The following is a 15,910-nucleotide window of genomic DNA, read 5'->3' as shown; positions in this document are numbered from 1 at the left end:
GGAGGAGTTGAGGTCGAAGATCAGCCATGATCTTATTGAATGGTGGAGCAGGCTCGAGGGAATGAATGGCCTACTCCTGCTTCTAATTCTTATGCTCTTATGCATCCAGCTAGCCGATAAAAAGAGAGCCCGAAGGAAATCAAGGAAAAATTAGCCCTCTGACATTTGATGTCCTGTGTGTGAACTTACATTTACACAGCGCTTTTCGAGACCTCAGGACGTCCCAAAGCGCTTTACAACCAATTAAGTACTTTTTTAAGCGTAGTCACTGTTGTATCGTAGGAAACGGGCAATCAATTTGTGGAGAGCAAGGTCCCACAAACAGCAATGAAATAACTGACCAGATAATCTGTTTTTCGGTGTTGGTTGAGGGATAAATATTGACCAGGACACTGGGAGAATTCCCCTCCACTTCTTCAAACAGTGCCGTGGGATCTTTAACGTCCACTTGAGAGGGCAGACGGGACCTCGGTTTAATTTCTCATCTAAAAGACGGCACCTCCGACAGTGCAGCATTCCCTCAGTACTGCACTGGAGTGTCAGTCTGGATTATGTGCTCAAAAACCGTCCTCGCGAAAATCGGACTTTCCAGTCATATGAGAACCCACAACCTGTATTAATTGGAGATGAATCATAGGCTGTCACCATCAGCAACAATGGACAGATCATCATCATCGCCATACTCCCATTCCCGGTTTTTCCTCCCAGAATACAGTACCCCTCGTATCTTTGCATCATATTGCATCTGCCCTCTGCCAGCCCATTTCACTAATTGGTCCACGTTCTCCTGAAGTCTTGTACAGTATTTCTCACTATTTTCCAATTCCCCTACTTCTGTGGGACATAGGAACAGCAGTAGGCTATTCAGCCCCTCGAGTCTGTTCTGCCATTCAATCAGATCATGGCTGATCTGTAGCTCAACTCCATTTACCCGCCTTTGCTCCATATCCCTCGATACTCTTACCCCCAACAAAAATCTATCGATCTCAGTCTTGAAACTTTCGATTGACCCCAGAGACCCCGGGACTGTCTGATCTTGACACCGGGTACCGGTACTGGAAAGGTGTTCTTTCCTCATCATGGACTCTTCTCATCTTGTTATTTGTTGTTTATTGTTTTTGCTCAGGAATGCTGCCCAGATAATCCAGAGAAACTTCCGTGCATTCCGGATGGTCAAGAACTGGTGTTGGATGAAGCTGTTTTTCAAAATCAAGCCCCTGCTCAAGTGCGCTGAGACTGAGAAGGAGCTTCTGCGGCTGAAGGAATCATTTGAGAAATCGGAGTACATGAGGAAGGAGATTGAGGAGAAACATCAGAAGCTTATTTATGAAAAAGATGATCTACTCCAGCAAATGCAGACCGTAAGCTTGACATCGTTACTATATGTTTCCTCATCAATTTTTTGTGAATTTTTGGGATAAGATAGACTAATGCTGGAGGATTTTGCACTGTGTCAACTAGTAAAGAAAGAACTTACATTTACACAGCGCTTTTCAAGACCTCAGGACGTCCCAAAGCGATTTACAACCAATTAAGTACTTTTTCAAGTGTAGTCACTGTTGCATTGTAGGAAACGGGCAATCAATTTGTGCACAGCAAGGTCCCACAAACAGCAATGAAATAACTGACCAGATAATCTGTTTTTAGGTGTTGGTTGAGGGATAAATATTGACCAGGACACTGGGAGAATTCCCCTCCTCTTCTTCAAACAGTGCCGTGGGATCTTTAACGTCCACTTGAGAGGGCAGACGGGACCTCGGTTTAACTTCTCATCTAAAAGACGGCACCTCCCTCAGTACTGCACTGGAGTGTCAGTCTGGATTATGTGCTCAAGTCCCTGGAGTGTGACATGAACCCACAACCCTCTGACTCAGAGGCGAGAGTGCTACCACTGAGCCAAGGTGTGCCATGAAACTTAGGTACAAGTGTGCAAAAGTGCAGTGGTTGTGCACAGTGCTTCAAATGGTACCTCCTGAAGGGAGAGGCAGTTCTCAACTTGGGTTTGTGCCATGCTTGATAGGCCGCTACAAGAAATGAAGTGCACACAATCTGCTCCTGATATTTGCCACTAGTTATAAGGGGGTTAGGTGGCTGCATTGACTCGGTTGTTGGCCTTCCTCCAGACACCTGTGCTTTTACTGGAGGGTGGACTTAAGTCCCAAATAGGGCCACCTTCCTTCTGCAGCTGGATCGCCAGCTCCTCAGTTTCAATGTACCTTGTGTGGCACTGTGAACGAGTAGCCCACATTTCTGCCACCACCATAACTTCCCATTTTATGGTGAGCCGCTGCTGCCTTTCCCCGCACACCAGCCCCCCAATTCCCCCACACCCTCCACCTCCCCCAACCTGCCCCTCACCCCCCCACAATCCCACCCCCGCACCCACCCCATACCCTACGCAGCCCCACCCCCCACACCCAGTACTAAGGGAGTGCTGCACTGTCGGAGGTGCCGTCTTTTGGATGAGAAGTTAAACCAAGGCCGCGTCTGCCCTCTCAAGTGGACGTTAAAGATCCCACGGCCACTATTTGAAGAAGAACAGTCGCTTTCTCCTGATGTCCTGGACAATATTTCTCCCTCAGCCAATACCTAAAATCCAATCTGCCTTATACACTTCTTAAGACAACCTCGGCTGAGTTACATCTGAGCTACTAGGAGAATATTTAGCGTTTCAAAATAGATTCCACTGGCAGTTCAACGTTCTTCACCCTAAGGACTCACATGAGATTTGGGACTCTTGTTCTGTCGCTCATTTTACAAATTTTAGGGTAGAATCTTTTCCCGCCGAATCTTTTATTTTCTTGCTATCCCTTTTTCTCGAAATGTTTTCAGGATCAGGAAAACCTGGCTGACGCTGAGGAGAGGTGTGAGCTGCTGATGAAGACAAAGCGACAACTGGATTCCAAAATCCAAGAGCTCCTGGAAGGGCTGGACAGTCAGGCGGAAATGAGCCAAGAGCTGGGGATGAGAAAGAGGAAATTGGAGGCGGAATGCGGGGAGCTGAAGTCCAACGTTGACCTCCTGGAAACCGCGCTGAATAAAGTGGGCAAGGAGAAACATGCTGTAGAAAACAAGGTACTGCCTGAGGAAAGGAGCCCCTTGGTGGCTGGCGAGCTGCTTTGTCCGCCGGCAGCTCCTAAATTTGGCACCTGCTGTCTCCAGGGACAGACTGATTTTTTTGAAAAATCATTCTTGGGATGTGGGCGTCACTGGCAAGGCCGGCATTTACCCTATGATGACATAGGCGGCATTGGAAATTTTAGGAAGAGGTCATTTGACCCAATGAGCTTTCCCATTTTTGCCACGATAATCACCTCTCTGGAAAAATATCGAATTGTCTCTGGGACCAATTTATACAATATATTTTAATGTTCTTCCCTGGTAATTCATTCTAAATGTTGATTACTTTATGTGTTAAATATTTAATCCCAATTTCTTAATTGTTTCCCCTGATTTCTGTATTCTTTGTCAGTGGGAATAATTTAGATTGATTTTGCCCATTTCCTTCATAATCTGGAAAACTTCGATTTGGTCTTTTCAACGTCTCTTTACCAATGAATACAAGCCTAACACTTTCTGATATATTCCTGGGCGCTCATATTATAGGAACATAAGGAGAAGGAGCCATTTGCCCATCAGTTCTTCCACCGACCTATATAACAATCCTTACTCTCATGATTTCTGCTCCCCACGCACTTAATCCTCTGCTCTGTTTAAATATTCGCTGATCCCCAAAGGTACTCCACAGAATCCATCTATCCAAGGTTCTCATTACAACTCATACTGTCAGTCCTGGGCAGCTGAAAACATCTCCACTTTGTTAGCAATCAGCACGGTCAAGTCAGGTTAAAAAAAAAACACCCGGATGTAGAGTAAAGCACAGAATCGTAGAAGTTACAGTACAGAAGGAGACCGCTCGGCCCATCGTGCCTGTGCTGGGGTCAGATCCCATCTTTCTGATCTGTTCCCCCTTTAATGCCAAGATTGATTCAGCTTCAATGGCAAAGCTCCAACCAACTCTGTCCCAACAATGTGGCTTAAGCAGAGCAACAGCTACTGCATCAATATGACACTTCCATTTCCAAACCAACCATCTCTGAGTGAATTTGCCAATTTAATACCAGGTTGCAGAACATTATGCGACATGAGCCCACATCTACTGGGAACTGGGCTGAGTTTGCCCAAACTCGTTTCACACAGGATCCTTGCATTCAACGGAGGGGAGATCTTAATCCCATCGGTTTGGGCTCAATTTGGACCTAGGAAGGACAATGTTCTAACCTCGTCACAGATATTTAAGCACGGAAGGAAGCCACTTCTGCCCATCATTCCTGGGTCACTGCCAGCTCCATAGCAGAGCATCTACTCTGGGACCAATTCACTACTTTTTCCCTAGACCCTTTAACATTTTTCTTCTTTCACATGCTTATCAGTTCCCTCTTAAACATTCCGTTTGATCGACTTCAGTTGCCACTTGTGGTAATTTAGTCCACATTCACCTTTCATCTTTCACCATTTACCCTCTCAATTCCTTTCATAGTTTTGATCACTTCTAGTTGATCTCCTCTTAATCTTCTCAGGGACTTAATCAGGGCCGACCAGTGCCCTCAGCACTGACTCTGCCTGAGCTTGTGGGGTTGAGAACATAAGAACATCCTAGTCAATCTATATTACTCTTTCCATGACTGCAATATCCTTTCTATAATGTGGTGCCCAAAGCTGTACACATTACTCCAACTATAGCCCAACCAGCATCTTGTGCAGGTTACTTCACCTTCTTGTTTTTGTATCCAATATACAAAACCCAGATTTGTACTTTAAAGATCTGTGTATCTCTATCTCTCTGTTCCTCCATTCCATTGAGAATTTTACCATTTAGGGTACATATTTGTTCTCTGTTCTTTTTCCTAAATGTACCACTTCACATTGATCTTCACTGCATTTGCCATATGTCTATCAGATGGTCATCTTCATCCCTTGGGGGTCCTAGCCTTCCTTTGGCTACCTATTGTGCCATTAAGTCCTGGACACACTTCTTACATACCCAATCCAGGCATGAACTACTTCCTGATTGCTGTCTGATTTTCGTCGCTCACCACATGCAGTGAGCATGATCAGTTCATCCGCAAATATCACTTGGAAGTCTAACTTGTGGTGGAGTCTCATCACTTCTCCCCTCCTCTCCTGAAAGTGCTGACTGTTGCTGGGGTACGATTCAATGAGTGCGAGCCACCCTCCAGTACCTTAGCAAAGAGGCTTTTTGCAAGTGTCAACCTAGGCAGTGAATAATGGGAAGATATTCAACTATGGGGCAACATCACAGTGGAGCCTGCCGCTGCCCTCACCACATGTCCATAAACACACCCACCTCCCATCAGAAATCATTGGACAGTGATGAGGAGCAGGAACCATGGGACCCTCAGGTCTCATGTCTCAGTTCCATAATCAGAGACACATTTACCCACTGGGCTATTGAGAAGCATAGAATCATACAGCGCAGGAGGAGGCCATTCGGCCCATCGTGCCTTTGCCGGCTCTTTGAAAGAGCTATCCAATTAGTCCTGCTCTTTCCTCATAGCCTTTCAACTTTCTCCTTTTTAAGTATTTATCCAATTCTCCTTTGAAAGTTATTACTGAATCTGCTTCCACCACCCTTTCAGGCAGCGCATTCCGGATCAGAACAACTCGCTGCGTAAAAAAATTTCTCCTCCTCTCCCCCCTGGCTTTTTAGCCAATTATTTCAAATCTGTGTCCTCTGGTTACCGACCCTCCTGCCTGCGGAAACAGTTTCTCCTTATTCACTCTATAAAATCCCCTCAGAATTTTGAACACCTCTATTAAATCTCCCCTTAACCTTCTCTGCTCTAAGGAGAACAATCCCAGCTTCTCCAGTCTCTCCACATAACTGAAGTCCCTCATCCCTGGCACCACTCTAGTAAATCTCCTCTGCACCCTCTCCATTGCCTTCACATCCTTCCTAAAGTGCGGTGCCCAGAATTGGACACAATATTGCAGCTGGGGCCTAACCAGTGATTGAGGGAACTGCAATGGTTCCTTTTTCTCCGTGGTATAAGGATTTTGCAACTGGCTGGAATATTTCTGCATTTTGTAGCAGCCGTCAAATGTTTGAGTAGCTTTGTGTTCATGGGGGCACTCTCAACTCAAGCTCCATCTTTGGTTGAAGGTAAGAAACCTAACGGAGGAAATGGCGGCGATGGCTGAACTGATTGCAAAGCTGAATAAGGAGAAGAAGTTTCTGCAGGAGGCCCATCAGAACATTATGGATGATCTGCAAATGGAGGAGGAGAAGGTCAACACTTTAAGCAAGGCCAAAGCCAAACTTGAGCAGCAGGCTGACGATGTAAGTGCATCAAAGGTGTTAAAGGGGAAGGCGGGGGGGGGGGGGGGGAGCGGGGGAGGGTCGATCACTGCCCAGAGGGAAAATAAACTTTCTTCAAGACAATTTGACCTGTTTAGAAACAACAACTTGCATTTATATGGCATCTTTAACATAGTAAAACGTCCCAGGGCGCTCCACAGGAACGTTATCAGATAAAATTTGACACCAAGCCATATAAAGAGATATTAGGACAGGTGACCAAAAGCTTGGTCAAAGTGGTAGATTTTAAGGAGCGTCTTAAAGGAGGAGAGAGAGGGGGAGAGGTTTAGGGAGGGAATTCCAGAGCTTAGGGCCTAGGCAGCTGAAGGCACGGCCGCCAATGGTGGAGTGATAAAAATCGGGGATCTGCAAGTGGTCAGAATTGGAGGAGCGCAGAGATCTGAGGGCTGTAGGGCTGGAGGAGGTTACAGAGATAGGGAGGGGCGAGACCATGGAGGGATTTGAAAACAAGGATGAGAATTTTAAAACAGATGCTGAGGTGACCTCACTGGGTTCATGACTTCTCTTGCCAAGGTTTTTCCGGCAATTTCTCTCCTGAAGGCCTTGCTGGGAGCAGTTCCACAAATACTGGCTGTCCTCTGTACCTCACACAAGAGGCCATTCTTCACGCCTGTGCCTAGACAGTGAGTGTCAGCGGAATATTTGACCAACGGGTGGGGAGGGGCACCAGAATTGAGCCCGATTCTTTTCTCACCCAATGTTCACTCTTTGCAGCAGGAGTGGAAAGTGAGCAGGAGTGGCTAAAACAGTGTGCTGAGATCAAGTGCAGCTCACCTGCTGCTCATCAGATAGCTGACTACGTACCGGCATCGATCCTAAGATTGTCTATCTCTGCGTGACTCGATTCCACACTGAGTATTGCACTGAGGCTATGGGGGAGCTCGATATTTTTTAATGTTAGAGTTGCTGCAGTGGGGAGTTTCCAGGCAGGATAAACAACTGGAAATGGCCTGGAGAAACACTGAGCTCTGATGATGTCACATTGACCGCTGAGGTACATGGGCCAGCAGCAGACTTTTACTTAAAGGGGAAACGTCAGCTGGTAAACTGCCAGGTTAGTCAGCAGAGGAGGAGACAATCACATGGCCAAAAACACGATGGTGTCTTCACACACCACGACTGTTTTTTGATCCTTTTAAAAACAAATTGATGGCCATAAAAAAAGCAAACCAAGCACTGGGGTTCATTTCCAGAGGGATAGAATTGAAAAGCAGAGCAGTTATGTCAAACTTGTATAGAACCTTGGTTAGACTTGGAGTACTGGGCACAGATCTGATCTCCATATTATAAAAAGGATGGAGATGCACTGAAGAAGGTGCAAAAAAGATTTACGAGGCTGATACCAGAACTGAGAGGTCATACCTATCAGGAAAGATTGAGCAGGCTGGGACTCTTTTCTCTGGAAAAGAGATGGCTGAGGGGTGAGGTGATAGAGGTCTTTAAAATTATGAAGGGGTTTGATAGGGTAGACGTAGAGAAGATGTTTCCACTTGCGGGGGAGTCCAAAACTAGGGGCCATAAATATAAGATAGTCACTAATAAATCCAATAGGGAATTCAGGAGAACCTTCTTTACCCAAAGAGTGGTTAGAATGTGGAAATTGCTACCGCAAGGAGAGTTGAGGCGACTAGCATAGATGCATTTTCGGGGAAGCTAGATAAACACATCAGGGAGAAAGGAATAGAAGGATATGTTGATGGGGTTAGATGAAGAAGGGCAGGAGGAGGCTCATGTGGAGCACAAACACCGGCATGAACCTGTTGGGCTGAATGGCCTGTTTCTGTGCTGTGCATTCTATGTATTCTATGTCCTTTCTCCAAGGCAGTGACTACTGCTGGGATGAGGGGAGAAATTACATGCCTGCTCCGATTATCAGAGGTGCCCCAACACTGCTAGATTGAAAAACTCCTACATCAACAAAGCACCCCTCGTGGAGTGAGTTACGCAGAGAATAATGGATATCTAGGATTGAAATACACAGGGAATAATGGATATCTAGGATTGAAATACACAGGAATAATGGATATCTAGGATTGAAATACACGGGAATAATGGATATCTAGGATTGAAATACACAGGAATAATGGATATCTAGGATTGAAATACACAGGAATAATGGATATCTAGGATTGAAATACACAGGAATAATGGATATCTAGGATTGAAATACACAGGAATAATGGATATCTAGGATTGAAATACACGGGAATAATGGATATCTAGGATTGAAATACACAGGGAATAATGGATATCTAGGATTGAAATATACAGAGAATAATGGATATCTAGGATTGAAATACACAGGAATAATGGATATCTAGGATTGAAATACACGGGAATAATGGATATCTAGGATTGAAATACACAGGGAATAATGGATATCTAGGATTGAAATACACGGGAATAATGGATATCTAGGATTGAAATACACAGGGAATAATGGATATCTAGGATTGAAATACATGGGAATAATGGATATCTAGGATTGAAATACACAGGGAATAATGGATATCTAGGATTGAAATACACGGGAATAATGGATATCTAGGATTGAAATACACAGGAATAATGGATATCTAGGATTGAAATACACGGGAATAATGGATATCTAGGATTGAAATACACGGGAATAATGGATATCTAGGATTGAAATACACAGGGAATAATGGATATCTAGGATTGAAATACACGGGAATAATGGATATCTAGGATTGAAATACACAGGGAATAATGGATATCTAGGATTGAAATACACAGGGAATAATGGATATCTAGGATTGAAATACATGGGAATAATGGATATCTAGGATTGAAATACACAGGGAATAATGGATATCTAGGATTGAAATACACGGGAATAATGGATATCTAGGATTGAAATACACAGGGAATAATGGATATCTAGGATTGAAATACACGGGAATAATGGATATCTAGGATTGAAATACATGGGAATAATGGATATCTAGGATTGAAATACACAGGGAATAATGGATATCTAGGATTGAAATACATGGGAATAATGGATATCTAGGATTGAAATATTCAGAGAATAATGATAGAAGCCCATGGAATCGAGGGAAAAGTATGGACTTGGTTAGGAAGTTGGCTGAGCGAAAGGCGACAGAGAGTAGGGATAATGGGAAGGTATTCACATTGGCAGGATGTGACTAGTGGAGTCCCGCAGAGATCTGTCTTGGGGCCTCAATTATTCACAATATTTATTAACGACTTAGATGAAGGCATAGAAAGTCTCATATCTAAGTTTGCCGATGACACAAAGATTGGTGGCATTGTAAGCAGTGTAGATGAAAACATAAAATTACAAAGCGATATTGATAGATTAGGTGAATGGGCAAAACTGTGGCAAATGGAATTCAATGTAGACAACTGTGAGGTCATCCACTTTGGATCAAAAAAGGATAGAACAGGGTACTTACTAAATGGTAAAAAGTTAAGAACAGTGGATGTCCAAAGGGACTTAGGGGTTCAGGTACATAGATCATTGAAGTGTCATGAACAGATGCAGAAAATCATCAGAAGGCTAATGGAATGCTGGCCTTTATCTCTAGAGGACTGGAGTACAAGGGGGCAGAAGTTATGCTGCAGCTATACAAAACCCTGGTTAGACCGCACCTGGAGTACTGTGAGCAGTTCTGGGCACCGCACCTTCGGAAGGACATATTGGCCTTGGAGGGAGTGCAGCGTCGGTTTACTAGAATGATACCCAGACTTCAAGGGTTAAGTTACGAGGAGAGATTACACAAATTGGGGTTGTATTCTCTAGAGTTTAGAAGGTTAAGAGGTGATCTGATCGAAGTTCATAAGATATTAAGGGGAACGGATAGGGTGGATGGAGAGAAACTATTTCCGCTGGTTGGGGATTCTAGGAGTAGGGGGCACAGTCTAAAAATTAGAGCCAGACCTTTCCGGAGTGAGATTAGAAAACATTTCTACACACAAAGGGTGGTAGAAGTTTGGAACTCTCTTCCGCAAACGGCAATTGATACTAGCTCAATTGCTAAATTTAAATCTGAGATAGATAGCTTTTTGGCAACCAAAGGTATTAAAGGATATGGGCCAAAGGCAGGTATATGGAGTTAGATCACAGATCAGCCATGATCTTATCAAATGGCGGAGCAGGCACGAGGGGCTGAATGGCCTACTCCTGTTCCTGTGTTCCTAATGGATATTTAGGATTGAAATACACAGGGAATAATGGATATCTAGGATTGAAATACACAGGGAATAATGGATATCTAGGATTGAAATACACAAGGAATAATGGATATCTAGGATTGAAATACATGGGAATAATGGATATCTAGGATTGAAATACACAGGGAACAATGGATATCTAGGATTGAAATACATGGGAATAATGGATATCTAGGATTGAAATACACGGGAATAATGGATATCTAGGATTGAAATACACGGGAATAATGGATATCTAGGATTGAAATACATGGGAATAATGGATATCTAGGATTGAAATACACGGGAATAATGGATAGCAAAAGCAAAATATGTGGATGTTGGAAATCTGAACTAAAAACAGAAAATGCTGGAAATACTCAGCTGGTCAGGCAGCACCTGTGGAGAGAGAAACAGAGATAACATTTCAGGTCAATGATCTTTCGTGAGGCAGGATTGAAATACGCAGGAAATGATAGATATCCAGAATTGAAATACACGGGAATAATGGATTGGCTGGCTTGAAATATACAGGGAATTTCTAAAATCTTTGGATCAATTTCTAAAAGATTTCTTTTCTCTGAAGTTGGGAGTATCGCTCGAGGAGGAGAAGAAGATCAGGATGGAACTTGATCGAACCAGGAAGAAGCTGGAGGAAAATCTGAAACAGACACTTGAAACAGTGATCGACCTGGAAGGTGACAAGGTGCAAATGGAGGAAAGACTGAAAAGGTAAATGGAGTAAGATCTGAAGCTGCAGGGTGGGTGAGTTTGGGTGGCAGGGAGTGGAGGTGGGACTGGCAGCCCTGACCCTGTTATATACAAATATTGTCTTGAATTAGCTCCTGCTTATGAGCAGACATGGCGCGGACACGATGGGCCGAATGGCCACCTTCTGTGCTGTTAATTTTCTATGATTTCTATGATTTATGAACTATTCCTGCTGTCCACTTTACCCACCGGGAACAATTCGGCACAGGCCTGGTTTACTTTTCAGGGCAAGCAAAACTTCTGAAAACTTTCTCTTTGGAGATTAAATGGGTGCTGAGTCCGTGGTAGAGTGGATTGTACAATGGATTGTAGAAGGAACAGACTGGATTGGGCTTTCCTTGTTTCATATTTCTTACATTGTATTCAGTTGGCACTAAATTGGAAAACTCGCTCACGGGATCACAAGGATGGGTGGCGGGGGAATGGGAAATATCACACTGGTACAATGCAGCTAGTCTTCTGAGGCGGGGATTAAAACACTTTGGTGCAAAGAAGAAGAAGCTTTACTCTGCAACTAACCGATGGTACACATGCCCTGAGAGTGCCTCAGACCGACACTGGGCATAAGCAGTGGACAACCCAACAACAAAACCCTTAACTTGAAGGCAGAGTAGATGGTCCAATAGATGGAACTTTGGGACCAGCCAGAAGGCCGTAGTGATCGTTCCTAATCCCATGCATTCTAAACAAGTGGACAGAGGGATATAGGAATTGCTAGACGAGAAAAGACCAAAGTCCATCTAGTTTGCCTTCTACCATCCTGGTAGTCGCATGACATGACGATAATGGAGTTGTTGACTAATCATGGCAATCAATCTCTATCAGTTAGTCTACTAACGATCCAGACATGAGGCGAGGAAAACCATAAGACCATAAGAGATAGGAGCAGGAGTAGGCCACTCGGCCCTTCGAGCCTGCTCCACATTTAATGAGATCATGGCTGATCTGATTTTTACCTCAACTCCACTTTCCCGCCCTTTCCCCATATCCTTTGACTTCCTTGCTGATCATAAATTTGTCTAACTCAGCCTTGAATGTATTCAATGACTCAGTCTCCACAGCTGTTTGGGGTAAAGAATTCCAAAGGTTCACGACCCTCTGGGAGAAGAAATTCCTCCTTATTTCCGTCTTAAACGGGTGACCCCTTATTCTGAGACTACGTCCCCTAGTTTTAGATTCCCCCATGAGGGGTAACATCCTCTCAGCATCTACCCTATCGAGTCCCCTCAGAATCTTGTATGTTTCAATAAGATCTCCTCTCATTCTTCTAAACTCCAATGAGTATAGACCCAACCTGTTCAATCTTTCCTCATAAGACAACCCTTCCATACCCAGAATCAACCTAGTGAACCTTCTCTGAACTGCCTCCAATGCAAGTATGTCCTTCCTTAAATAAGGGCACCAGAACTGTACGCAGTACTCCAGGTGTGGTCTCACCAGCACCCTGTACAGTTGTAGCATGACTTCCCTGCTTTTGTACTCTATCCCCCTAGAAATAAAGGCCAATATTCCGTTTGCCTTCCGGATTACCTGCTGCACCTGTATGCTTGCTTTTTGTGTTTCATGAACGAGGAAACCCAGGTCCCTCTGTACCGCAGCATTTTGCAGTATTTCTCCATTCAAATAATATTTTGCTTTTTTGTTTTTCCTCCCAAAGTGGATGACTTCACATTTTCCCACATTATATTCCATCTGGAAATTTTTGCCCATTCGCTTAACCTGTCACTATCCCTTTGCAGACACTTTGTGTCCTCATTGCAACTTGCTTTTCCACCTATCTTTGTATCATCAGCAAATTTGGCCACAAGACACTCTGTTCCTTCATCCAAGTCATTGATATATATTGTAAATAGTTGAGGCCCCAGCACTGATCCCTGCAGCACCCCACTAGTTACAGATTGCCATTTTGAAAATTACCCTTTTATCCCGACTCTTTGTTTTCTGTTAGTTAGCCAATCCTCTATCCATGCCAGTATATTATCCCCAACACCATGAGCTCTTATCTTGTGCAGTAATCTTTTATGTGGCACCTTATCGAATGCCTTTTGGAAATCCAAATATACTGCATCCATTGGTTCCCCTTTATCCACCCTGCCTGTTACTTCCTCAAAGAACTCTAATAAATTTGTCAGACATGATTTCCCTTTCATAAAACCATGTTGACTCTCCTTGATTGTATTATGAGTCTCCAAATGTCCTGCAACTACTTCCTTAATAATGGTTTCTAGCATTTTCCCAATGACAGATGTTAGGCTAACTGGTCTATAGTTCCCTGCTTTCTGTCTCACTCCCTTCTTGAATAGGGGTGTTACGTTTGCAGTTTTCTAATCCGCTGGGACCTTTCCAGAATCTAGTGAATTTTGGAAGATTACAACCAATGCATCCACTATCTCTGTAGCCACTTCCTTTAAGACCCTCGGATGCAAGCCATCAGGTCCAGGGGACTTGTCAGCCTTTAGACCCATTAGTTTACCTAGTACTTTTTCTCTAGTCATAGTGATTGTTTTTAGTTCCTCCCTCCCCTTTGCCCCTTGATTTTCTACTATTATTGGTATGTTATTAGTGTCTTCTACTGTGAAGACAGATACAAAATATCTGTTCAATTCCTCTGCCATTTCCTTGTTTTCCATTATTATTTCCCCAGTCTCATCCTCTAAGGGACCAATGTTTACTTTAACTACCCTCTTCCTTTTTAAATACTTGTGGAAGCTTTTACTGTCAGTTTTTATATTTCTTGCTGGTTTACTCTCATAATTTATTTTCTCCCTCTTTCTTATTCTTTTAGTCCTTTGCTGGTTTTTAAAGTTTTCCCAATCTTCGGGCTTACCAGTAATCTTTGCCATGTTGTATACTTTTTCTATTAACCTGATACCATGCTAGACTTCCTTAGTTAGCCATGGTTGGTTCACCCTTTTTGTGGAGTCTTTCCTCCTCACAGGGATATATTTTTGTTGAGTCATAAAATATCTTTTTAAATGTTTGCTACTGCTTATCCACCATCATACCATCTAATCTGTTTACCCAGTCCACTTTAGCCAATTCTGCCCTCATTCCTTTATAATTGCCCTTATTTAAACCCCCAGTGGCGGAGAGCTTTGGGAACCATAGTCCAAAGTCACCTGTTCCTCCCAAGCAAGTATGGACACAATGGCTTTTTCTTGTTCTATAACTTCTTACGAGAACAACACTGCACTTCCCCCCCAAAAAATAACTATATATAAACAACTTTAATTTTAGAAAATGAGTGTGACACTGGCTTTTTAAATCGAAGGACAGTGGATTCTCAGTGACAGACATTCTGTGCCTGTGGATATGGGACGTGGATGTACACAGTGCATGTGACCTCTTAACTGGTGCTTACATCAATGATCACCCTTCCCACGAATGAATGGTGTCGTTTTATTTCTACGATATGTCAGCATCACATGATGCAGTTGTCAAACATATCAAAAGCATTGACATGAAAATCAGTCAGTGTACTCAAAAATGGCGGAAAAAAATGCTATTTAGGGCAGCAAGTGAATATACCTCTCAATCCTGGGAGAGTTCACCTAATTGATTTGTTACTTTACTCCATATACCAGCTATGTGGTTACAGGTGAGACAATCAACCAGATTTGACTGGATTCACAGGTTATGAAAAATAGCCCAATGTAGAAAAACTCTCCATCTTCATCAAGACAAATTCCAGCAGACTCTTTTCTGGAACACTTTGTTGCAGCTTAGTCCCATTCACATGTGGCTTCCGTACTGGGAGTGCAGGATCAGGGAATTAACCCTGCTATGAGCAACACATGCATTCAGGACACTCTTAGATCCATCAGGCCTCTCAGGCACACCCATGGGGCACCGGGACTGAGGAGTGAAAGGATTTTTCGCACTGTAAAGCTCTATTGTCTCTCCCTTCCCCTTACCCTAAGAGAGATGTCAACACCTCCTTGTATTCCCCCCCTGATTGATTCTGCTATAAAAACTTCGCCACTGGGAATTGGGAGCGGTTTGTACCTCCCTCTACAGAGCATGTTGCCATAACCCTTGGAGAGACCTAACTCTTGTAATCAACTTGGCCTCAAGAGCCCTGCCGTTGTATATGAGTGCAGTATTGCCAACACTTGCGGTTTTCAAACGGAGGCCCGACCCCAAAAAGCAGTGAAGTTATCTGCTTTGTTTCAGCTCCAGCAGTACCTCAACGCACCCATTTAAATGTTGCGTTGGGACTTCTGGAGTTTTGGCAATGCTGTAAGTGTCCAGCCTCCAGCCAGAGGGGACCTCTTTCACCCAATGCAGGTATTTTTGATGTCTCATTTAGTCAGCGTCCACTCTCATGTTACACTCTTCCTGCTACTAGAGTTTCTAATTTCACTGTTATTCTTGTGAGTCCATGCTGTTTATTGAAAGGTAAAAAAAAAATAAAGTTTTAAAAAGGGAATTAAACTAATGAAAGTACCTCAGAAACTTCTTAAAATAGTGTAAATGTAAGGAATCTTACAACACCAGGTTATAGTCCAACAATTTTATTTTAAAATCACAAGTTTTCCGAGA

At 43.4% G+C, this 15,910-nt stretch overlaps 1 protein-coding gene across 1 annotated transcript in view; it reads left to right on the top strand.

The window, feature by feature from the left end:
* The window catches only part of LOC137299725 (myosin-7B-like), a 175,898-nt gene that overhangs the window by 82,270 nt on the left and 77,718 nt on the right, over positions 1–15,910 (top strand). The window contains exons 23-26 of the mRNA XM_067968664.1: positions 1,127–1,361; positions 2,833–3,075; positions 6,185–6,361; positions 11,184–11,329. Coding sequence (XP_067824765.1) covers positions 1,127–1,361; positions 2,833–3,075; positions 6,185–6,361; positions 11,184–11,329 — 801 coding nt within the window. The remainder of the gene's footprint in view (positions 1–1,126; positions 1,362–2,832; positions 3,076–6,184; positions 6,362–11,183; positions 11,330–15,910) is intronic.

This window comes from Heptranchias perlo, chromosome 2, assembly GCF_035084215.1.
Source record: "Heptranchias perlo isolate sHepPer1 chromosome 2, sHepPer1.hap1, whole genome shotgun sequence".
In the NCBI taxonomy this organism is placed as follows: Eukaryota; Metazoa; Chordata; class Chondrichthyes; order Hexanchiformes; family Hexanchidae; genus Heptranchias; species Heptranchias perlo.
This window is presented reverse-complemented; position numbering and strand designations above follow the sequence as displayed.